General features: G+C 41.1%; 1 protein-coding gene across 10 annotated transcripts in view; it reads left to right on the top strand.

The window, feature by feature from the left end:
* DTNA (dystrobrevin alpha) overlaps positions 1 to 26,521 on the top strand; it is a 201,531-nt gene that overhangs the window by 149,003 nt on the left and 26,007 nt on the right. For 6 of the 10 annotated variants that reach the window (XR_009558021.1, XR_009558022.1, XM_060277852.1 and 3 more), the window contains exons 10-15: positions 5,055 to 5,135; positions 13,897 to 13,974; positions 15,196 to 15,288; positions 20,302 to 20,389; positions 23,116 to 23,222; positions 24,349 to 24,462. Coding sequence is in view for 8 of the 10 variants with exons in the window: in XM_060277852.1 (XP_060133835.1) it covers positions 5,055 to 5,135; positions 13,897 to 13,974; positions 15,196 to 15,288; positions 20,302 to 20,389; positions 23,116 to 23,222; positions 24,349 to 24,462 (561 nt within the window). In the remaining 2 variants the exon portion in view is untranslated. Of the gene's footprint in view, positions 1 to 5,054; positions 5,136 to 8,137; positions 8,228 to 13,896; positions 13,975 to 15,195; positions 15,289 to 20,301; positions 20,390 to 23,115; positions 23,223 to 24,348; positions 24,463 to 26,521 lie in introns of all 10 variants that reach the window. The other 4 variants (XM_060277857.1, XM_060277854.1, XM_060277856.1 and 1 more) reach the window with 3 other exon arrangements.

Here is a 26,521-nt window from a genome sequence, read left to right as displayed (position 1 = left end):
GCTATTGACCATGCTTGCTGAGGCTGATGAGAGTTGTGGTTCAGCAACATCTGGAGGGCCAACGTTTCCCCACACGTGCCCTAGGACATTACCTCCTTCCTAAGAGAAAATATCTGTTCCTGACAGTGAGAGTGTTTGCTATTTTATTTTCACTTTTTCTGGTTTGGGGGGGGGTTGAAAGCAATGTTGAATACAATAATGCAGATATTAAAATGAACCAGATGTGGAGCAAGCATCATATGCAATGCAGCTGCTATAAATTAGTACAGGGGGTAAGATATGCTGCATGCAGTCCTTGGGAATATATTCATACTAGACTGATTTTTATTCTTAAATATAATGGAAGATAAACCGTATCATGAGAAAAAGCTCTAGGCAAGCATCCCAGCAAAAGGGGTATTTACAGCCACTTTTAATGGTAGGCTTCATGTAAGGAAAGTCTTCCTTCCCCCTGCAGCAGCCACTTACAGTAAGGACAGAAATCTTTTGTAGAGCCACGCTTGCATTTGCACTTTCATTATACGCTGGTTTTAACATTGTATTTACTACCATGAGTCACTCTGCCAGTGTAAGTGGGGGCACAGCAGTAAACACTTGGTTCAAACATTGTTAAATTCCATTCAGTAAATGCTGTAAGCAACCAAGTAGTTTTAACTCCCTATTTAGCATCAGTGAAATGCACTCGTGGCATGACCTAAGAGAAGAATGACCTTTCCATCTTAAAAAAGAAATCCTTTGGTAAACTGCAATCTTGAATTTAACATTTTGCAGGATGATATTGATATGTTCACCGAGATACTGCAGCTGCTCGCTCTTTTCCATTGAGACTAGATTATGCCCCGAGGGTTTCAATAATGGTCCCATACAGGACTTGGACAGGGCTAGTGAAGGACATGGGTGGAGCCTAGCCTCCCCTGCCCCCGGCTCCAAAACACAGATAAATATAAAACCTCCCCACACAAGAACACATTTCCCCCCTGTTGTCTCTCTATGCAGGAATAAGAAGATCCCAGCACATAACTCCTTGTCCTCCTCGCTAAGTTCTCTTCACTAAGCAGCTGGAGAGTCATGAGGGTCAGAGGCACACAATGGGATCTCAGCAATCCCATCCCACATCTTCTCCTGCTGATTGGTGCTGGGAATAAGTGAGGACCACTCCCATCCAAGTGCTTTGCAACTGTACACGCAACCTATAGTGAAAATGGGATGTGTGGGCTGCACAGAAGTTGTCTGAGGTCCACCTGTGGGCCATGGGTTGCCCATATGGGATTTAAACACTGTACCTGTCTGTTGTAATGGCCATTGCCTACAAACAAACAAATGCAATGACTGGCTGACTACAACTCTCAGAGTCTCTATAGAGTATTCCTCAGGTTTTGTTAATTACTTATTAGCTATTGGAGAAGGTTCAGTATTTAACGTATATTTTACTTGACAGCCATCAGAAACATCTTAAATGTCAACAGCTTGATTTTCATATTTACTGCATCATATCCTATAGCTGGGATTCAAGATCAAGCACAGACAAGCACTTGCGCACACCGAGTTGGAGTCTTTCCTTCTCTTTCAGCAGACTTATGTGCCATTTCACAAACTGATTTTGATATACAGTTGAATGAGGGAAACACCTGAGTTTCAAATGCAGTTCAGTCCCCTGAGCATTAAAGGCTGCTTGCCATATAACATGGGGGAAGGGCAGGAGCCGGTATAATCAGCTGTTTCAACCCAGTTAACATAGATCAGGCATCCCCAAACTTCGGCCCTCCAGATGTTTTGGACTACAATTCCCATCTTCCCTGACCACTGGTCCTGCTAGCTAGGAATCATGGGAGTTGTAGGACAAAACATCTGGAGGGCCACAGTTTGGGGATGCCTGACATAGAGCATACGTATTTTTCAAATTCTATTCTGTACCAGCTGAATTTGAGGAAAGTGAATATTACGACTGGTAGCCTCTAAATAGTTTCAGTGTTCTGGACACTGAAATTATGACAAAATAAATAACTGTTGTAATCTTGGGGAGATAAACTTCAGTAGCCCTACATGCATGATCCATTCTGTTATCCCATCATGGGGCAACTTGTCAGGAAAGAGGGGCTGAGCCTGTAAGATGAGTATTAACTATGTCATGGATAGAATTTCCCTAACTTTGACACTTTCTAAAAATTAAATATTTCAACTTAATTAATAGCTTCTTTTTATTTCATTTTTTTGCTGCAAAAGAGATACCTGGTAAGTAAAGCATTACCCCTTAGTACATTTTTTATATGGTTGGAAATCTCATACGAATTATTGAGTATGCAATTTTATTTCTTAGGGGGGTTCTTTTTCTACCATCAGCCTTTCTCCTGAAGTCTCTAGAAGAATCCATGACCTAGAGAACAGGGAGAAAGGGATCCAGATATTTACTGGGCATCCTTCTTTCCATGCTCATTACTACTGTGAGAATACAGGACCCAAGTATGGGTGGAGGAATAGGTGCCTGGGGACTGCAAGCCCATTACATGAGGAAACAGTTGATGATAAATTGTAGGACATCACTGAAGATGTTTTTGCAAGCTTGTACCTATGTATTTGAGGGACACAGGTGGAGCTGTGGTCTAAACCACAGAGCCTAGGGCTTGCTGATCAGAAGGTTGGCAGTTCGAATCCCCATGACAGGGTGAGCTCCCGTTGCTCGGTCCCAGCTCCTGCCCACCTAGCAGTTCGAAAGCATGTCAAAGTGCAAGTAGATAAATAGGTACCGCTCCAGCGGGAAGGTAAACGGTGTTTCTGTGCGCTGCTCTGGTTCGCCAGAAGTGGCTTAGTCATGCTGGCCACATGACCCGGAAGCTGTCTGCGGACAAACGCCGGCTCCCTCGGCCTATAGAGCGAGATGAGCGCCACAACCCCAGAGTCGTCCACAACTGGACCTAATGGTCAGGGGTATCTTTACCTTTTACCTATGTATTCTAGCTGGTGAAGAACAGATCTTGTGAGATTTGCTGGAGCCAATCAGAAGCACTATTGAAACAGAATCAACATCACTCTGAGCAGTGAGCTGCAGGCTTAGCACCTTCTCTGGAATAGTAAGAGAGGGGGATTTATATGGGAAACACTTTGACAGCCTTCCCCAACCTGGTGCCCTCTAAATGTTGCTAGACCCCCAACTCCCATCAACCCCAACCAACAGAGAGAAGTGTGGTGATTTCTCTCAAGTACTACAAGAATTCCTTAGTTCCTGCTGGGATTTGTTATTCACAGGCAGGAGGAGCCAACAGTGAAAGCTTACTGCTTTCCTCACACAGCTGGATTTTACATATTTGGCACATATGCACTGCATACAGGAACCTGTTTCTGCATGCAGGTTGCATTCTCTGCAACAGGGCATTTGATATTACATTGCTAAAATGCAAATATTTGGGGTTGTGATGTCCTCTGTCATAGGGCCCAAGTATAGAACAATACGCAACCTGTGTTACAGTTACTGGAGCACAGCAGCTTCCCCCACTTGTTCTGGCAATAAGAGGTGGCATAGGAAGGGTGATAAACAGGAAAGGCCACAGAGCATCTGTCTCAATTGGAGAGCATTCCAGATTCAATACCCAGCATCTCCTGATAGGATGGGAGAGTCTGAAACCCTGGATAGTGGCTGCCAGTCAGTGGAGATAATACTCAGCTAGATGAAAATGATCTGACTGAGTACAAGGCAGCTTCCTATTCTCCTAACAGGATTCCTTTAAATAAAATTAATATATTTACATAAATAAAATAAGCAATTGCTTCCCACCTTAGTATTGCTCCCTTTTTTGGAAACTAGTCACTTCAGGCAAAATCTTTATTATTTTGGGGCTATTTTTTATGCTAACACTCCAGTGCCCTTCTGATTGTCCTACAGATAATTTTAAAGCAATTTCTAAGGTGTGAGTAAAAGAATGCAAAGGAACCAACAACCTTGTGTGAAAGGGGCTGTTGTCTGCTGTCCAAGTGGGTTTCTGTGTACATTTATAGCATGAAACAACCTAAAGCTCCTCATTAACATAAGAATCGTAGTACAATTCCTATCTGAACATTCTAAACAGCAAATGAAGGATAAATCTTTTGCAAAACTCCTGTTGTATGTGTCTTAGTCAACTCCATGTGATACTTGTATATTTCAAAATTCCCTTCATTGCTACTTGAACATAACACCTTCAGGCTTAAGGAAAAACTGACTCCTCCTCATCATAAATGTGTTATTCAATAAGTGGATTCTGTTTGGTTCTTTCCATTTGTAATCTCTGGTGGGCTGATGTTTCATGTTAACATGTGATGACTTTAAAAATTTAAATAGTGTCTACACTCTGAATGTGGAGTTGTTTGTGTGAATTCTGCACCAAGTGGATCACCTAGTTTTCACCATGGCAAACATACTAAAGGAACTGTTTGTTGTGGCATTGTGAAAATGTAAGTTCACACAGCTGTTACATATGAAGGACTCACTACACAGAAGCTTCCACACAATTTAGGTTTAAAGCAGCCACTATGTGGCCATCTAAATTGAGATTTTTTGTTGTTGTTAGAAATGGAAATTGACAAATTTGAGTCAGAGAGGGCTCTCAAAAAAGGGACTGTGTGCTTCTTTTTTAAAAAAATTAGAATGTTAAACCAACAAGAAGTCAAATTGTACAACTTGAAGGCTGTTGAAACAATTCTACATCAATTCTACTTTATGAACTGCTTCCATTAGCTTTGCAAAAATACAACACAGGCAATGATTTTACTGAAGCAGGATAAAGAGTAAGCAAATTGCACACAGAATACTTCAAAATACAAAAATTATGTTTTTCTAACACTCAGATCTGTTACTCCATGTAAAAGTTAAGTGCAAGTGTTTACTCAGGAGTAAGTCCCAGTTCAATGGGGATTACTCCCAGTGTGTTCAGGATTGTAGCCTTTGTTTTTTCAAATATAGATTTAGAGTACAAAAATAGAAAATTCCAGCTTCTTATTGACTAAATGTGTTTGTGGGTGTTGAGCTTCTGTATTTGATGCTGATGATAAACAATATACTTCTTAACTGTATTTTTGTCAAGGCCTCCCAGACCAGTCACCAGCATGAATGACACATTGTTCTCCCACTCTGTTCCCTCAGGAAGCCCTTTCACAAACAGAAGGTGAGTCTTCCTCCTGATAAGTTTTCAAATAATACAGTAGTTCTCAAATACCTGTTTTATTGTATAACTTCTTCCTACACTCCATGAAAGCAATAATAGAAAACAGGCATGCAATGCTCAATATCTTCATTGTTTTAAACTGAGAAACGAAACTTATTTGTTACATTAATATCTCCACTTTTCTTCCAGATGTGCTTAGTTTCATCAGGTTTGCTGCATCCTGTGCTTTCAAACCATGCCCTGGGTTCAGAGATGCACATGAATGCAGGGACATAACATCTCCACTCCAAATCACTGATTTGTTGGAGGAAGAATGAGCAACAACATCAGTAACTCCTTTTTTGTCTCCTTCCTCCTCCTCCTCCTCTCACAAGCCTTCTTTAAGAGGTGACTTCTTGGTTATTAAGCCAGTTTTCTGTGACATACAAACTAAGAAACAGCGATTTAAGTATTCTATACAAACCAGGATTGTAAACCATAGTTGAATCCTAGTTTGCAACCCTGGTTTATAGGGAACACTTAAATCGCTGTTTCTTAGTTTGTATGTCACAGAAAACTGGCTTAATAACCAAGAAGTCACCTCTTAAGGGAGGCTTGTGAGAGGAGAAGGAGGAAAGAGACAAAAAAGGAGTTATTGAGGTTGTTGCTCATTCTTCCTCCAACAAATCAGTGATTTGGAGTGGCGATGTTAAACCACAGTCTCCTGGTTTGGAAATCACAGGGAAACTGTGATATAACAAACCAAGAAGTTACCTCTGAAGATGAGTATACAAGATGAGGAAAGATGAGTCATTGAGCTTGCCATTCATTCTCCAACATAGCATTGTTTGTTGAAATTGAAGCATTGAGTTTGATCCATAGAGTTGCTCGTTTAGGTGCTTTTTTGCTTTATTTTTTTCTTCTAGTGACACAGAATTAGGGATGTTTGGGGAACTCAGTCTTTGCAAATTCAGATATGAACTGACCTGATCCACACTTCCTGGACTAATGTGCAGATGAAAATATAGCTACCCATTGCATTTAGCAGTTCTTGACAAACAAGTACTGTATGTTTTAAAATGCATATTTTAAGAGGAAATACATTTAAAAATACATATTTAAATGTGATTTTTAAGTGCGTGCATGCAGATTTCTTTTTAAAAAAATAATAATCACAGATTAATGTGGAAATGGGCTGCAATGCATCTACAGGTGAACCCATGCAAAAATTACATGGACCAGAGAGAGAATGATCCATTAATCTCTAATCAGTCCAAGTCAACTATGACCATAGAGATTAGCAGTATGACTGCATTGCCACAGTATGGAACGGGTTGGGATGCAATCCATAATCAGTTTAATCCAGAGGTTGAAGCTTCCACAGGATACATCTGAAAGTATCCTTAGAAGCAGACTGTAGGCACTTAAATACCAAGAAACAGATGAGGACCTGCTGCCAAGTTCTGATATGAAAAAATACACGCAATGATTTAAGCATTCTGTGTAACCTGAATTCTGTCAAACACCCACTTATTTGTGTTCCTTGATAGCTTGCCACTGAGATGGTTTAAGTCACCCTTCACAATTCCTTTTATTGCCCCTCTAACCTGTCAGTTGCTCTTTTGGAGCAGGGCTTGCTCAGTCCCTTCCACTTCACTGTCTTTTTCACTCTTTGCTCCCTTCTTGCTGCTCTTGCTTCTTTTCTCAGTCTCCATTCTAACTTTTCAATCTCTCACTATCCTCCTACTTACTTCCTTTAATTACACCCACTTCTTTGCCTCTAGCCTCCCCCTCTTTCCCTCTTACCAGTGTTTTTTTTTCTCTGTACTGCTTCACTTATACTCATTCCTGGTTGTGTCTCAATTTCTCTGACCATCTCTCCTCACTTTACCTCCTTCAGACCTTCTGCTCCTGTTGTATCCACTCTGCATTTATTAAGCTGCAAGTTAGATGTCTCCATGTCTTACAGAGCATTGCTCTGCCCCACCCCAGGGACAGACTTTGATAATATAATGCCCTCGGCAAGAACAAAATTGGGCACATCCCCTAAAAATGTCTCATTTTCACAATAATTCCTTTTGACATAGTTGCTTTATAATGGATCAATATGGTGGTTTTAGTTAGTTAGTGCCCCCCAGCTCGGTGTGGGTGAAGCACTTGCACTGCTCTAAATCCAGCGCTGCCTACCTAATATGATCCACCTGGTTTGCCTCCCTGATAGCAGGGCAATATATTTGCCATCCTTTGTATATTTAAGTAAAGTAAGGGAGATTCCAAGATGTTTGCTAAAATGGCTTGCTGGGCAGGGTTGAGCCTCTATGCTAGCTTCCCAGTAGGTTGGCCACTATTGCTTCCCAGGAAAGGAACGGTTGCAAGAACGGTTGCAGGGAGTGGCAGGAGCACTAGATTGGCTCTGCCTGAGTGTTTGCCCTGTGCCAACCTCCTTCCCACTCACCACTCTCCGAATAAGCAATAGCAACCCACTTGATCAGGAAGCCACCATAGCAGCTTTGCCTCACCTGGTAAGCTATTTCTCAGTGTTTGTATGCAAAGGTTGGTTGTATTCCATGCTCAAGTACTATGAATTGGACATGGATGAAATAACAACTTACCAGGTGCAAGGAGGCTTATTACCTGAATGCTGAGGTTCAGTCCCCTTTATTGCCAGCCAAGTTTTGTAATCCATTGTCTAATGTCAACTGTTGTCCTATTCTGTGATGGATCCCAGAGGTCACTTGTCTACATTTTATTTGAACCTTATGTTTGTTTCCCTCTCCCAATGACATCTCAGTGAATTAATGTGCAGTCTGATCCAATCATGGTGGGGTGGTTTTGTGTGTGTGTGTGTGTGTGTGTTTCTTCTAGTCCTTATTAACCTGAAACATTCATTCATTCATTCATTCATTTATGTCAGTATCCTATCCACTATGGCTGTAAACTAAATGCTTTCCCCACCAAACGTATCCCTATATGTTTCTGTTTGTACAGACTGTTAATGAGATTTCATTGTTTGAATCATTCAGGTTACTTGAGGGTATAAATGTAGCCAGTCCTGTGGCTGATGAGCACTCTCTTATAAAGCTGTATGTAAATCAGCTTCACAACAATTTACGGTCAGTATAAGAAGAGCACTAAACTACTAACTGATGTAGTTCTGTAGCTAGTACATTAAAATCAGTACATTAATATATTAGTCATTCTTCAGAAGTACTAAGGGGGGTTGTTTCTTAGACAAAGGAATACTGTGGTTTTAATGAGACTTCAAATGGATCTCATGCTGAGCTTGAACTGTTCTTTTATCTTGCATTTTGCACAGGGCAAGTATTTAAATGAATACTGTAACATGCACCACAGTTTAACCCTTAGGCTTGCTGACCTGTCTAGTTTAATTTTAGTGCCTTTCCTCCAAAACGCAGCTCAAAAAGAAGCTACATAATCCTCACAAAGGCACACCAATTCACACAGGGATGCAGCTTCCCACATATAGATGAGGTTGGCTTGGCAAACCAGTTACAGAGTGGGCAATGTTAAATTATGTACAATCAGCACAGCTGATTGTGATGCTTCTCAGTGTCCCTAATAGCCAGTGGACCCACTAAGGACGACAGAGGGTTAAAATAAAAGTTGTTTTAATGGCGTGTTCAAGTCCTGTGCTTGGGATTCCCCATACATTTTTCTGCAGTGGCTCTGATCCAGATTGACAGCATGGGGACAGGATTTAACCTTTTCATCTGGTGCTGTTTCCCTGCTGAAATATATCACACACACACACCGCAGCTTGGCGCTGAAGCTGCCATTTGTGAAGAGACATTGAAATATACTGTAAACATTTAAGTAGATGGTTAGTTGTGCAGAAGTCTTATTTTAACATGAAACTTGGAAATCTATAAAACCTGCTTTTTATCTGAGCAGTCCTGTGTGTTTCTTGAATGTTATTACATACGTTCTGTTGTTTGTGACCTTGATTTACTAAGAAGGTAACAAAACAATATAGTAAAATAGGAGCATCAGCATCTTTTATGTTACAGTAGTGAATAATGTCTCACAGTAAGTGTGAAATGCCTGTATAAAATCAATGCTTTAATATCACTTGAGTTCACTGTACACCACATATCTCTTGCTCTTTGTTCATTGTAGACAACATTATATTTTAGAGGATCCGTACTCTTTGACAATAATTTACTATCCAGTGTAATGAAATCTAATAATAAGTCTATGTTGCTCTTTCACTTTACTTCCCATAAATATTTTTCCCATAGAATTCTAGTGTATAGCACTGATTCATACATTCATCATTGATGCTTGAATAACATGGTGCTCAAATAACTTCCACATACCGTAAATATTCTGGTGCTGCCCCTATTTGTATGGTGAAACTACCTGTTCTTCATCCCCTACTTGTGGACTTCCCAGAAGCATCTGATTGGCCATTGTTGGTTAAAACATGTTGACTAGATGGACCTGTTGGTTTCATTCAACAGGGCTAAGTTTATGCAATTTTGGAGGTCCAGGAACAAGCATAAAAACTGCATGTGTGAAGCATGCCTATCTTGATTTTTCACATAATTAATTAAAACCAGTTAGTCCACAGAGGGTATTTTTACAAGTGACATCAAGAGCAAATTTTATCACTTGTGAATTACTGTGACATAGATATTGAACTGTAAACTCACTTTAAATGGGGCCAAGGGCTCAGAATACGAATATAAATGTGAATTTTAAATGTTTGATGCACTGTTTTGTTTATATGTGAACGGGCACAATTGTGAATGGAAATTTTAGTGCCAATTCTGTGCTCTTAGGTTAGAAGTGGAGAAAATACATAATAATGCAAATGTTCAGAAATTAGCTATGTAGCACCTTTGTAGCATGCAGAGATGTGAGATTTTAATAATGATTTCTGCATGTCATGTACAAACACCCCTATTTTGAATACTGGGTGTTAGACTCAAAGTAACTTTGTTAAACCCCTGGGTGCTTTTTCTGGGACAGGATTATTATTATTTTTAAAGCATGATATTTTCTCTCTTGGTAAAAGCAACTAAGAGGTTACTGGTCAACATGTTTAGAAACAACAAGCTTGGACAAGGACCATAAATGATCCAGTTAGTTGTGCATGTTAGACTCCAGAAAATGGTAGATGTCACACTCCTTCTGTTAGATAGCTAAAAGCTTACTCATGCCATTTTTATAACTGAGCAACTAAAACCAAACTGTCATGTCAAACTGATATAAAACGTAAGTCAAGATAGGAAGAAGTGCATGTGAGCGCACACAATAAATTGTCAGTCTTCAAAACAATGGAATATCATCCTACACTTCCATTAATTTGTTATGGACATGATCTAATTATGAAACTAACCCCATGAACCCAATAGAGTCTTTAAACTCCTGAACAGGAGTTGCCTATGTCACATAACTGAGGAGACTTTTATAAGCAAAATATAGTTCAGCGGCTTAGCTAGCCACTCGGGTGCCTGGTGTGGGGGCATGTCCTGCAGCCGGGGTCGGGGCGATCCATGCCCATGAGGGTGGGGTGAGCCTCTCTGACACTTAGAGCCTTTCCACCGCCTCCCCCTCAGCTGTAGGCCGGCTGAGGGAGAGGCAGTAGGCAGACGCAAGTCCCACGCTGCCGTTTCAGGCAGCGCAGAACCTGCAGGCACCTAAGCCACCACCTCACTCCTAAAAAGTTTTGTGAGCCCTTTATAAAAAACAAAACTCATTTTGTCACACACACACACACCTCAGTGATGAGACCTGGGGTGGGCCGCACCCCCCTTCTCCCATAGCTGTCATCTTTCGGATTTGAAAATAAGGGATCAGCAGCCTCACCTGTCCCGGGGACAGTCTACGGCAGGCATAGGCAACCTTGGCTCTCCAGATGTTTCGGAACTGCAACTCCCATGATCCCTGACCACTGGCCCTGTTAGCTAGGGATCATGGGAGTTGTAGTACCAAAACATCTGGAGAGCCAAGGTTGCCTATGACTGGTCTACGGTATATCTAACAATCCAGGATAGCAGCAGAAAACGATGCTGGAATAAGGGGGATTTCCCGCAAAAAAAGGGAGGGTTGACAGCTATGCTTCGCCACTGGGTCTGCTTTCAAAGAAAAATGTCAAAGGTTCCGCTTGAGCAGCACATAAAAGAGATCTATGTGAACCCCCCCCCCCAAGCAGAACCTGAATACAACTTGTGCTGCCAACATCTAGTATTCAGAGGTACACTGCTTCAAGCAGTGAACATAGTATATACTGTACTTCCATCATGGCTAGTCTTATCCTCTGGTCATTACTACCATTTTGTGGGATTGAATTCCATATCTGAACTGTATTTGTCTGTTCTGAGTCTTCCAATTCACCTTTACTGGATGGCATGGGTTCTAGAACAATGAGAGAGGGGGAAATAAATCTCGCTATCCATACTTTGAATACTTATATACTCCTCTATAATGCCCACTCTATTTCCAGACTAAAAAAACTCAGGTGTTGTAAAGCTTCCTCTTTCCAGTCCTGTGGTCATTTGCCCTTTTCTGTACCTTTTCCACTTGTACATTTTTGAGGTAGCATTTGTATGGTCCATATCTGTGAACGTATCAGCTATTGCAATGCTAATAGCTTCTTCTGGGCCTTGGATAGGGAGCCTTAGTAGGTCCCTTATTGTGTTCATGTTGGAATTATGCCTTGTTTAACTAGGTTGAAACAAGATTTCTCTTCCATAGCTTAGACACTGCCTTCTATTAATATCAAAGTATGTTTTAAAAAAACCTTTCTCAGGGCATGTTTGTGACTGAGAAAAGATTTCACTGATACAGTGCTAGCACAAATATTTGTAAGGAAGCAAGATCACTGGCAAACAGAGAAGTCTAGAACAGGTGGTGATTTTTCTCACCTTCATAGGAGTTGAATATTGCATCATTTTGATTTGCTATGTACTTAAATACTGCCTCTCTTTGCACTTTTATTCAGTTAGTTGATGAAAAACGAATGCCAACATACAAGTTACATGATATGGCTAAATCTCTCAGAACATATTTTTCTGAGATGATTTCTGGGACATTTCTTTTTCTCACCTAACTAGAAAAAGCATAACAGCTCGGGAGAATTTTACCTAAATATTTTCTGCACTTTTTTGTGTCTGGTGGCTGCTGCCTTCCTGCTACCCTTGTCCTTGCCCCCACCATACAACATACCAGAAAAATATACTAGCTCCAGTGCATTACAGAGAGTGCAAAATAGATAGGCTATTTGTACACAGCTGTAGATAATCACCATGTTGGAGATTTTTTTGCTTCTTTGGGGGATTCCCCCACCTGCATTCTACAATGGTATGAATGCACCACATTGACACAGAGATCTGTGCATGCATGGTAAAGGCAACCATTTGCAAAAGCCTGTGTCACCCACAAGGTAAATAGAACTGGAGACTGGAATCTGTTTCAGATTCTAGAAGCATGAAAGAAAGTCCACAGATAGATAAATTTTCTGGAGTAGTACTGAGTGGTGAACATAACTAGGAACAGACACAATATCATCTGTAACCTGACGTGTTCACCAGGACCCTGTGGCCTAGATACAGATATGGGTCCCCCAATGTGCATATGAAGTGCTGCTCTTCTTCTGAAATTCGAAGACTTACATTGTGCACGTGGAACAATTCTCCTTTACATAGAATATTCCCAGTATAAAAAAGAATAGTGTACTCCCTTGCACTCATGGAGTTCCAGTTGAACAACGGAGCACCATAGATTTTCATATAATTCCCACTATGTGAAGCAGATATCACTGATTTCATGGGAAACTGCTTCCAAATTGGTTTGCTAAAATATTCGCTTCTAAGCCACCAATTTCAATGGAACCCAAACAGACTTCAGTCCCCATACTTTAGTAAGTAAAGGATTCTCTTCTCCATTATACCACAACTACTTTAATCGCCTCTTATACAATGTTGTAAGTGGAGAAATCCATTCCTCTACATGGCACACAGCCCTTTGGCTATAATATGCATTTTATTTATAAGAGCTGGCATGAAAATATTGCCTTGGAATGGATAAATCGGAATGGAAAACCTGGAGCAGAAAAGAAAGTATTTATGCCGTGTTTCAGAATTGCATCAAGAAATGTTGTTGTGGTTCTGTATATATTTAAACATAAAAATGCAAACGTAAAAGAATACAGTAACGAATAAGCATGGTAGAGCACTATATAAGATTGTAATGCTTTCCTATGTTTAAATCAGAGGTCATTTTAAAAATATTTGTTCAATGTGAACATTATCTTGGAGATCATCCATAACGGGGAGAATTTCCTTCTATAATGGCAAAAAGAAGAACTATGTCTAACTTCATCCCCACCCTGCCTAGCTGAAATGCTACCCTAGAAAATGCTTTCTAAAGAGTTGGCAGCATTAAGTCTCACTCCACACAGTATGTGGCAGCTTAACAAGTTAAGGCTGGAAACCTAAATGTACCTTCCTAAGCTCCAATGAGCTCAGTGGATCTTATTTTCGACTGGGTATGTGTAGGATTGCAATTTAAATAGGGTTTTAGAAACCATTTTGGCTGAAGCTTATGATGTATCAGTTTCCTCTAAAATGTTTATAAATCAAAGAAGTAGACTTGTAGAAAATCACCATTCTGTTTTGTGCAAATCTGATAGTCCATTTTAGACTTTTAGAGCAATTTTGGCATTATCTGTTATTTAAATCACTTACCTATGTTGTAGAGTTCAGTAGATTTCAGCCTTCATGGTTTACTGTCTTAGTTGTCCTGTCTCATTAACTAGCTCTCCTTACAAGGATAATGAAGTAGAGCAGAACAAATTGCTGGCTAGGGCTGCTCCAGCTTTTTTGAAAGGCAAAGGGTAAGTTTTAAAAAGTGCATCAGTAGCTTGCACTAACACAACTAAAGCAAATGCCTTCTCCTCTGACTATACTGTGCATTCCACAAAACGTATCAACTGGAGAATTTTAATTTCCTCATAATTTATCTGCCAGCTGGATCAAGCACAAATAAACCAAGACATATGAAATATAGGTAGTAGCACACTTGAGGTCTTGCTATGACATCTTAAAATACAGGTAATTCTACATTTTGATGTAGATTTGTGTATGCGTAATTAAATTTTGCACTTCAGTCCTAAGAGCCAATCCATACAGATCGACTGATAGTACAGTGCACAGTTCCTAGGACTGTAGCATTTCATTCTGTATTGGACAAATCAGTTGCATAGCTAGCTGCTTGGGTGCCTGGGGTGGCACAAGCTGGCCACGGGGCGGGGCAAGTGGAGCCTCCATGGAGACTGCCTCCCCCTCAGCTGCCCCACATTGATGTTTCGGGCAGCTCAGAGCCTGCAGGCACCCGAGCCACCGCATCACTCCCAGGAGAGACATGTGGCTTGCGCTGTAAGTGCCGCCCCCACAGTGTGGTGCCCAGTTCGTCCCTACCCCCAAGCTATGCCTCTGGGGGAAATCACATGTTCATTTGACCCCTTGCATCAAAACATACCCAGGCACAAAAAACCTTGCACATTGTGTGAGAGTGTTCTAACCTAACCACTAGTTTGTTAGGTCCAAAAAACATTTTGCATGGGCAAGCATTCTGACATGTAGTCTTCTACATATCATTTGAAATGGTTCGTTCTAAGAACTGTGTCACATGGCTGTTGGCTTTTCTTTTTGCATGTGTAGATTGGCTCGTCTGACTGGTGTCAGTTGAATTCCCCTTTAAAATAAGTGTGCTTAGTACTTGAGCTAAAGGTTAGCAATTTCTTATATTCTAAATTATGCTTCATTGTAGCACTAATCTGAGGCCAGATCCTGCATGGCCCTTGAGCATCTCTGCTTCTTTAGTTTTTGTAGGTGCTGATATTCTTGTCTTGCAGGCCCACTTTCTTAATATCTCTAAGTTCTACCTTGATTGGATGGAATTGATAACCATTTCAACACTTGTTTTATGAAGGAAAAAATACATTTGACTGCTCATTTACAAATTCCCATTTCACACTCTTACTTGCTCCTGCTTTCTCTGTTTATTTCTCTTTGTCTGTCCGGACTATACCCTTTTTTCCCCAACCCTGTTTCAGGTTACAGTATAGCCTCGATGTTGCAGACAGGCTGGCTGATGAACATGTTCTCATTGGGTTGTATGTCAACATGCTCCAGAACAACCCCTCACGGTTAGTGCAGGCTGGGCACCTTGGTGGGGAACTTTAGAGGCGAATCCAGGCCATTACAGAATGCAACTCCTCAAAGGACTGCGCAGAAACTAAACTGACTGGCCTGGTCCTCATTCCATTGGATTTCAGCACTGTAAAATATTACAAACAGTAGAATTACTACCATGCACATTGATTTGTGTTAGGCAATCATTAGTGTACTTATCAATATTATACATACTCTGACCCATTTATCCTACTAACTGACCAACTGGGTGAGAATCTCCATGAGCCACCACAGAACTGCTGCATATGTAAGGAATATTCTGAAGTTTCTTTTTGTGTGAAATCTGTATGAAAATTCTCACATCCAGTTGTCAAAGGCACATGATTTCACTGAAAAGACACACATGCCCACCCGTCTTCAGTTCACATAAAGTGTATGTTCATCATTACATATTGATCTACAACTTTCTTATATGGAGGTGACATCTGAATGCCTTGATGAATAAGCAGCATTAAATCCAAATACAGTATTCAGCGTAATTAGGTGTTTTTTCAGATTGTACTGTTGGCAATGGTTGTTACTAATAATTGTTTCTTTTGCGCTTTTAAGGTGCATATTGCTTTCCTGGCTTTATGCTGTTTATACCTAAAATAGTAGTTTCAGATAAAGACAGAAAGCATCCAAGGGGTTCATGGCTAATCAGAAATTTCATCTCAAATCCCTCAGGTCCAACACCCTATCAGTTAGTCCATGCTAGAGTGTGTAGGACAGAATGCACAGATTCAAGTATTCTTTGGTATTTTTTCAAGTGAAGAAATACAATGGTTGAATAAGAGGACTTTTTATTTGCCTGCTCTGTGGCCGCTGTAGAGCTGTACCTTAGACTGATCTCAAAAGCAGTTGATAAAAGGTTGGTTGAAAGCATGTGGTAGTCTTCCCTATAGTGTCTACAGAATAATGAAGGCTGGGCATCACACTCATGAAGTACTTAAGGTATGGGATCATGACTGAAACTTGGTTTTGGATTCTGCAAAACACATTTTCCTCAGCAGACATTTAAAAGGACGTCTTTTTCCATGTAAGACTGGAAAGCTCCCTGTGTTGTGACATGTGAATATATCCTTTTGCATGGTTAGATAACTGATGGGTATTTTCTGAACAGAGGGTTCTGGTATAATAAGCCATCCTACTCTGTCTATGCTTCTTGCTAGCTATAGCCATTTACTTGCCAATTGTTTTTTATATCAGTCAAATTGAGGCCCATTCCTTTTGGTTTACACTTGCTAGATGGAGCTGGTGTAGTTGGAGTCCACATGCTCAGTGTGGAGAAGAAATTGTGTGCCATGATAAACCCTTAAATTGAATGCTTTTGAAGGTTTGGATGGGTAGAGAAACAATGAAATCCATGATAGTTCAAACTGAAGCAATGTGTAGTACAAAACATATGATTATTGACATTCAAAGATTTCAGTATTAACGTATTTGATTGAAAAGAGCACCAGTCATTCCCATTATATTAACAGACAAAATTAGCTAACAGACTTAACCATGTATTACATAATGCTTTGTAGTAGGGAGTGGAGAAGTGCACAGTTTTGAATATTTAAGAGCTCAGACAATATGTTATTCCTGAGCATTATATAATTTTTGTAGATTGGCATCAGTCCTGATACTGTCCCTCTGCTAATGTCTTTGGTTATGCATTAAATTGGTAAGTGCATTCTGGCCATAAAGTTTTTGTACAGCAGGTTACAAAGTTCCCAGCTCTAACTAATAATCGTCTGCCACTTGCAGTCCAAAGAAGCAAAACTACTGTTCACCATGTCCACTGATACTAGGACCAGAAGCAATTTATTTGAAATTGCAAAGAGACAAACTTAGATAAAGGTTTAGGGCAACTTTTCATAACAAGTAATGGAGCATGCAGACTAGAGACAATTGGGAATCTTCCATTGCCATTTGAATGCAAGCCACAGCTTTATCCAATACAGGTCGGATTGCTACTCAGTGTGGTAGCAAATGATCACACGTAGCAACAGTGACTGATACTGCCACAGTGCATGTGGTCCATTTCCAAAAGCCATTATCATCCTAAGAAAATGCTAACACTAAAAAACCAAAAAATCATCAAATAAAGCAAAACAGCATACCTTCACAGAGGCTAACAAAACATTAGTTCTGAATTCTACATACTGTACAGCCTCATCCAAATGGTCTGGGAGGTATCAGTGATACTGAGTGGATTGCTGGCTGCCCTAGCCTGCTGTTGTATGTTTAATGCGCAGAATTTCTGAAACTTTCATGGCATGGAAATAATATTATCACTTGCTAATCTTGGTGCATCAACCTTCTGCTAAGAGACATATTTACAGCAGCCAGTTGAAAAGTTGACAACTCCAAGGATACTCGCAGTTAAATAGGAGTAAGGTCCCCAGAGGGCTGCACTGACATGAGGGACATAGATGAATTCAGTCAATCGAGATATTTGAATAACCAAGATTGAGGCGTGTTGGTTCCTTAAACATATTTCTCATGCAAATTTCAAAAATGAAATGTACTTTTAACTTGCATTTATTTTGGGCATGTGGGGACGGGGAGTAATTTTCCTTCAAATCAGAGTGGCTTGTGTTTACTGGAGTGTGGGTGTCTTTGTTTCCTTTCCCAGACAAGTGTGATATGACTAATTTGTTTGAGCCATCTGAGTTGACTTCGGGTGAATTAGCACACTCTAGTAGTCTCAGAAAATCTATCAACTGAGAAATAGCTAGTGATGTTGTCTTGCCCTTTCCCACATATTATTATACAAGTATATATCAAAATAATTTCTAGAATTACTTTCTCCCACAAACTTCCAACCACAGTGTCCAAGTGTATGTTCACATGTTCTGTTGTCATGACAGCAAACAAGCGATGGAATTGTCACCTCTTGACTTGCCTAGTGGAGAGGATGTTTAGAATTGTTCTGGTTTTCCATCCTATCTTATGACTTTTTCCATCCTATCTAATGACTTTTTCACTACGAGAATGATTTGGGATCCCCCTGGCCTTTCACAGCATATTTGGAAGCAGTTTTACGACAACAATCAGCAATTTCCCCCTGTTCAGGCACATTTCCTATGGGAAACCTTTACTTTCTCCCACAATTCAATAGGCACTATTAGGCGCGCATGGAATATTTGGAAGGAAGGATCCTGTGGTAACTGTGGTGCAGGTTCACCCTTCCTTCCTTATTTGCGACTAACTGCTATCTACTCTTAATGGGGGAAAGTAGAATACTTTTCTTGTTGCACCTCCTCCGCCCTTCCCTTATAGTTACAGTGGCCCAGTTTGCACAATTCAAACCATGGCTTTTTGGGAACAAGCAAATATGTGGGTTCCTAGAAAGAAGATCCCAGCCACATCACTCCTCCTCCAGTTCTGTTGCACCGCTGTGAGCTAAACCTTGGTTTGGTTTACAGTAGTGTTACATTCAGACTTGGGCTTGATGTCCCCAAGGTTTGTTCTATGGCTTACTGCACTTGATTTGTCACAAGCCTAAGTCTGGATGTACTGCTAGGCCAAACCATGGCTTATATTTTAGCAGCGCAGCAGCAGTAGAACCAGAGGAGGAGCAACATGGCCACTGTCTTCTCCCCAGAAACCCCATGTTTGCTTGTATGTGCTGTGCCATGATTTTGGTTAGCAGTGTGTGTGTGTGAACCAGGCCACTGTGGTCACAGTGTATCTGTACATATGAAGGACATGGGTACACAGACATGGGTTGCATCTCCAACAGTGTCCTTGTGGGCCCTTCATCTACTCTGCCTTGCCATGCTTATTTTCTTGAACACAATCTATTGATTTTTTTAAACTTAAACTTATCATATATGCCAGTGCTTAATTAAAAACTATGTGACTGAAACTTTTGCTTCTAATAAGTTGTCCTGAATGAAACACTTATCTTCACTCTTCCTCAAGTGTTGTTTCTTTCACATTTTTTTCAGTTTCAGTTTTTATATATGCACCATTTAAGCAGATGGCTTTTACTGAAGGATGAATCCATTCTAATGGGGGGGGGAGAGAGATAGTCTGTACCAAGACAATCTAAACCATACACAGAATTCCCAGTGATCTCTTACCTTCCATTTAGACAACAGTGTCTTGTAATATAGAAGATAAAATTTGCAGAACTTTGCTTCATCCCAGATTCAAAGAGAAATCTTGCGTTATCAACAAAGCTGAACCATTTAAATACATCAGAAAGTTTCATATGAAGGAAAATCTCATACAAATACATGCCCATATGCCTCTAATATAGTTATGAGGCATATGGGCGTGTATTTGTATGAGATTTTCCTTCATATGAAACTTTTTGATGTATTTAAACGGGTGAGCTCCCGTTGCTCGGTCCCAGCTCCTGCCAACCTAGCAGTTCAAGAGCACGTCAAATTGCAAGTAAATAAATAGGTATCGCTACAGCGGGAAGGTAAACGGCATTTCCGTGTGCTGCTCTGGTTCACCAGAAGCAGCTTTATCATGCTGGCCACATGACCTGGAAACTGTACGCCAGCTCCCTCGGCCAATAACACGAGATGAGCGCCGCAACCCCAGAGTCGGTCACGACTGGACCTAATGGTCATGGGTCCCTTTACCTTTTATCCCTGAACTTGGAAGCTGCATTTAGCTGGAATGGTTTATAGCCACTGATAGACTTCTCCTCCATGAACTTTGTCAATCCCCTTTGGAAGCTGCCTCTGTCACAGCATCTTTTAGCCATCAATTCCGTAAGTTAACTGTGCAATATATGAAATACTTCATTTTGTCTGGCCTGATTCAACTGCCAGGGAATTTCACAGAGTGATCTTGAGTTCGGAGTTTCAAGAGAGTTTCAAGAGAGAGTAATTTTCCTCTGTCCACATTCTCCACACGATTCATAATTTTATTAACCTCTATTATGTAACTTTTTTATGTATAGGTTACGGAATATTTTCCTCTCGACCTATATATTAATTGCTCTCCCACTTTTCCTTGCCCTTCCCTCACAACAGTTTGCTTGACAGCCCAAACCGTCTAGATGAAGAGCACAGACTGATCGCAAGGTATGCAGCAAGACTGGCAGCCGAGACTACTTCATCAGTAAGTTGCTTTCAATAGGAGGAGGTGGTTTTGTTTTGTTTGAACTTGCTGAAATAAAAGGGTTGAGGAAAGCTACCACTATCCCCTGGGATAGACTTGTTTACATAGGAGGAACTATCTCTAGCCATGCTGAAAGATTGATTGGCACAAGTCTAGAAGTCACTGCAATCAATAATAATAATAATTTATTTTTATACTCCACCCATCTGGCTGGGTTTCCCCAGCCACTCTGGGTAGCTTCCAACAAACTATTAAAAATACATTAAAACATCAGTCATTAAAAACATCCCTAAACAGGACTACCTTCAGATGTCTTCTAAACGTCAGATAGTTGTTTATTTCTTTGACATCTAATGGGAGGGCGTTCCACAGGGCAGGCGCCACTACCGAGAAGGCCCTCTGCCTGGTTCCCTGTAACTTCACTTCTCACAGTGAGGGAACCGCCAGAAGGCCCTCGGAGCTGGACCTCAGTGTCCGGGCTAAACAATGGGGGTAGAGACGCTCCTTCAGGTATACTGGACTGAGGCTGTTTAGGGCTTTAAAGGTCAGCACCAACACTTTGAATTGTGCTCAGAAATGTACTGGGAGCCATTGTAGGTCTTTCAAGACCTGTGTTATGTGGTCTTGGCAGCCCCTCCCAATCACTAGTCTAAAGGCACATGACTACTCATAAGGAAGTCCTAATAAAAATGATTTTGAGGAGGAGGAGGAGGAGGAGGAGGAGGAGGAGGAGGAGGAGGAGGAAGTCCTATTGAATTCAGTGGTGCCTTAAAGCTGAAGATTGGAAATGCTGACATCTCTGTGGGCATACGTGATTTCTGGCTGCTACGACAGCAAATGCTGAATCTCTGAGGCTGCTTTGGCAATACTGCAGGGGCAAAAGCAAAATCCAAGGCTGGACCCCATCTGCCACAGAACACCCTTAGGACAAGAGGGTCCTTAGCAGCAGCTAGGGTTCCCCATCACCACTACCATTCACTTTGTCCTTTCATCCTCCAAAGGAGGATGAATATTCCTGGCAGTATTACAGGCTGAGAATGAGGTTTCTGTTTCCAGGCCTTCGATTGCCTCAGAGAAATGATACAGGTTTTGAGGGCTCAGGTCATTTCCAAGCTAATCCAAGGGGACTTTGGAAGAACTCAGTCATCCCTAAAATAGACCATGATTTCCAGTTAATGACAGACATTATTCCCCCACCCTTGCTGCATGTGCAGCACAGTTTCTCAAAGTAAAAGCTACTTATCATGCTCGTCATACTGTGAGACTTTTCTCTGAAAATTATTAGATGACAGTTAAAGGAAAGAAACTACTGCTATAGAAAGAGTTCTCTTGCACCAGTGGAACAAAATATTGGCTTGTGCCACCAAGCAGAGGTTTTCAAGAGGTTTTTCAAAGGTGTTGTGCCACCCCAGCAGGCAGAGGACCTTCTCCATCTAGGAGAAGAAAGTGAGATCGTGCCCATTATGATTTTATTTGCTAAGCACTTGGGACAGTAAAATCACTTGAATCCATACCTACTTATATGCAATTCTGATTAAAATACAGCCAGTGAATACATTCAGAGCATTAGTTAGTCAGTCCATTTGTTGGATATGTTTCAAGTGCTGTAGCCTCAGGCCTCTGTGATGCTATCATTCCCCAACTGACCTTGTTCCATAAAGCCAGGACTGCTTCAGCTGTGCTAGTATTCTATTGATAGTTAGCAAGTAATGAGCTTCTTCCCCCTACTCTTGTTAACTCACCTCAGTTGTCTTCAAAATGGGAAGGGAACAGCAGATTAATTATCACAGTTCCTCACCAAAGCCGAGAGTGTGCATCTTGTCTATAACTTTGTCACTGGAGCACCAGCTACAAAGATGAGGATGGTGCCAATGGCCAAATATTATCCTGACTTTTCGATTACTGATGGTGTCATAAACAAAGGACTGCTTCTGTCATGAGGAGGAGCAGGGAGGGAGATTGATCACAAGGTCTTCTGAGGAAATTCTTAACAATGGTACCTCTGGTTACAAACTTAATTCGTTCCAGAGGTCCGTTATTAACCTGAGGTACCACTTTAGCTAATGGGGCCTCCCGCTGCCAGTGCACGATTTCTGTTCTCATCCTGAGATAAAGTTTTTAACCCAAGGTACTACTTCCGGGTTAGTGGAGTCTGTAACCCGAAGTGTTTGAAACACGAGGTGTTTGTAACCCGAGGTACCATTATACTGTCAATTAACCAAGTGGTTATGAGACAAGTGTGACTGGATGTGGAATGAAGGCCAAAATAATTTATGTGGACCAGAAATCAGTTAATTGCTAGTCACTTTAAGTGCAGTGTCTCAGGTGTATGTATTTGGTTCTTCCACCCAATATCACACAGTGGACGTTTGGTCACACAATTGGATTTCCCTATCTTCTTCTTTTCCTCAACCCTCCAGAGCACATTTTGTGGGTGTGCAGAAGGCTGCAGGGGGAAAGGGAATGATGGGGATTTCAATTTTGTTTTTGCATTGTGTGGACCACCTTGAGTTTCTTTGAAAATCAGGCAGGGTATAATTTTTTGAAATTAATTGAAGTTGAATAAACACCTTTAGCCCCTATATTACCACAAGCATTGCTGTACGATATCAGTCATATGGTTAATATGTGTATGAATACAAAAAGGATGAAAGATGGGCATGTCTTTCTTTAAACAATATACTTCTATTTGCCATTGTTATTGACATGAACAACCTGTCTTCCAGCAACTGCAACAGCAACCACAACAGAGAGGTGCTCCAGATATCTCATTCTCTATTGATGCTAATAAGCAACAAAGGCAGCTTATTGCAGAACTTGAAAATAAGAACAGGTAAGAGTCTGTTGTAACCTACCTCCAAGCTACATGTATGCCTGCAGATAGAAACAAAATGTATCAAGTATCAAGGCAGAGTTGAGCAAAACTGTGGTGAATCTATCATGAGGGAACCTATAGATGCAGTATAATACACTGGGGCTACTGTTTGATTCTGGGTTTGGGATGTAATTTAATAAACAATAAGACAATCTGTACTTAAACAGTACTTCCTAGTTGCAGCATCCAAGCTTTCAGGTTTTTCCATGGAGCAGATTTTGGGGCAGTGTGAAAAGGTACCTCTCTTTGGGATTGGGAGGGGGAGGCAGCTCAGAGACCAGGGGCAGCAGCAGAGGCTGCCTGGAGTACTCCCAATGAGAGGTGAGAGGAGGCTGAGGGAAGACTCCACAAGGGAGGGTGTTTGAAAAAGGGTGACAGGCTGTCAGCTCTGCAGGCAAGGGGTGACATAACTCGGCTCTTGAGCCCCACAAGGGTGCCACATAAAGAATGTAGTTGGTCAAGAGAGCCATGGACTCAAAAAAGTTGAAAGCCTCTGCCCTAGCACAACAAATCCATAAAAAGAAGAAACAAACACTTTGTGGTTTGTTAAGTGATGGGGAAATGCATTGAAAAGTGGGAGATGAACAATTGACTAATGAGAACACATATAAACACCCCATAAGAAATCGGACTGAATGCAGGACAAATGCTCATCATCGTTTAACCACCCCACAAACAAATCAGAAAGAATGTTCAACAGAGTCCAACTAGGTAAATCCAGAAGTGTTGTACCACTTGAGAGTGAAAGTGCTGTGCTATCTTCCAGGCAGGTGGGACACTCTTGCTTACCAAGAGAGGGAGGTGCGAGGTGGCAGGGAAGTCAGCACAGTGCAAACACACTAGGTGCTCCTGCTGGTGCTTTTGCACCATATTTGCCTCCCTACTGCCTCTCCCTCAAGGTAAGCAACAGTAACCCACCTGCCAGTTAGTGAAGCAGTTCCCCTGTCACCAGCTGCTCCTGATGTTCTTTTGTGCAGGCACAAGCCAGGATGAATGCCCAATAAACAGGCCATCTAGAGGGGCCCTCAGTGAAAACGTTACTGACGGCTTACCTCTTTTTCTTTTTCTTCTCTTCCTCTGTAAGAGAAATCTTACAAGAGATTCACAGGCTGCGACTTGAACATGAGCAGGCGTCTCAACCCACTCCGGAGAAGGCAGCGCAGAATCCTACTCTCCTGGCAGAACTTCGGCTCCTGAGGTAAGTACATACAGTATATTATATTCAGCCAATGACTTCAGGGGGGTGTTTAAAAAAAATCTCAACCACAATCTTACACATCTCTACTCAGAAATAAGCCCCTTTGAATTGAGTGGGGCACACTACCAGGTAGCATATATTGTTTTGAGGTTGTGTTTTCCATTATTGATTTTACTAATGGAGTTGTCAAAAGATAACTCTTCCTCTAACTAGAAAAAAAATAATGGCAGCAACATGCAGCATGAGTGTAGTAGAACTTATTAGAAAGTGATCAAGATCAATGTTCAAGATTAACTGTTTCGCTTTTGGAGATCCATCCTAAAATGTGTTTTAGAAACTGCTTTAGCTTAATAGAGGGCAGGCATCCCCAAACTGCAGCCCTCCAGATGTTTTGGCCTACAACTACCATGATCCCTAGCTAACAGAACCAGTGGTCAAGGATGGTGGGAATTATAGTCCAAAACATCTGGAGGGCCGAAGTTTGGGGATGCCTGTTATAGGGTAAAATAGTTTTACTTAATAAAAAAAGTCCATTGATTATGCAATGCTGGAATTTTTACTTGACTCTCTGAGGCTGTAATCCTGTGTAAACTATCCTAGGAGTAAGCCCATGTGTGTGGTGCTTGTTTTTTTTCATTTCTTTGATTTTGCTTCACAGACTAAAAAAACCCCAATAACTTTCTTTACATTTATTGATACTGAATGTCCCTTAGGGAGTTTTGTCAACAGAGATCTGTCCTCCATTTTAATTTGCAATGTCACAGGAAGCAGTATCTGCCCAAGCTTGCGTGTGGTCAGAATAATAATAGTTAATTAATAGTTAAAGGAGCTTATTTTAATTCCTTGCACAACATTTGCAAAATAGCCAAATGAAAGCTTCTCAACATAATGGAAATATAAGTAAGGACTATGTGGTTGTTCCCCAAGTGTTATGTGCAGTGTACTGGCTATTCCACAGTCCCAGGTTCTCTCATAAAAAATATCACTGTGACTCTCTAACATAAACACCAGCCTTTGCCAAACTAGTGCCCTCCAGATGTTTTGAACCACAACCAGTGCTTTTTTCTGGGGGTACGCAATGGTATGTAGTACCAGCACTTTTTTTCCTAGAAGAAAAGCACTGACTAGAACACAAATATGCATTCTGCTTAAAGGCTGTTCTAGCTGGGGGGATTCAAAAGATCCCAGAAAGTTCAAAAAGTCAGCCCAGTAAACTGAAACCAGGTGACTGGGGAAGAAACTTAATTATTAAATTGTCATTCTAGTTGGCTAAGAAGTTGAGAGTGGAAGTTAAGACAATGTCTGTAAGGACTCTTCCAGACATCCTTTTTTATTGAGCATTCATCATGATTTGTGCTCATTATGTTATTTCAGCAGCTCTATGTTATCCCCAATTAACCACTCAGCTTTAAAAGAAACCAAAAAAGCCAGAAGTTAGTATCTCCTTAAAGGACACTGAACATGTTCCTTACATTGAAAAGTATTGTGTTTGAAACCATATCTGTTGATACTGTAGTCAGCAGGGGATGAACATGTGTGTGAATGCACCTTTGAGGAGGCAATGTGCGTTGTGCCAAATAATCAGCAAATAGATGCAAGATCATACTCAGCAGTGTGGCATCAGTTTGTCCTGGATCAGGAGACCTAGTGGAATAGCTGAATTACCAGGGAAAGGAATCTCAAGAGTTAGAGTAATTCACATATTGAAAAAGCAACTTCTGGTTCCAAACCCAGCCGACAGTCCAATAGGCTTTACCAACTTGAATTCACAATGGCAGAAGGAGCACAGATTCTGACAAAAATCCAGGATGCTCAGGAAATGTCAGCCTTTTGTGTGGGCAGACTTTTAGCTGGTAAACATTTGATCCATCAGAGAATCAATATTGAGTATCAGACTAGGACAAGGGAGTGCCAGCTTCATATCCTCTCTTGAATGGGTCACCTTCAGCAAGTTATCCCCTCTCAGCATAACCCATTTTATGGATTGTTGTGAAGACAAATTAAGAAGTGAGGAAAGGACTGTCTGTGCATGTTGTCCTGAGCTTCTTGGAATAAGAGA

Source organism: Zootoca vivipara, chromosome 8 (assembly GCF_963506605.1).
Source record: "Zootoca vivipara chromosome 8, rZooViv1.1, whole genome shotgun sequence".
NCBI lineage: Eukaryota > Metazoa > Chordata > Lepidosauria > Squamata > Lacertidae > Zootoca > Zootoca vivipara.
Note: the sequence above shows the minus strand (reverse complement) of the source record. Positions and strands in the feature narration are given on the sequence as shown.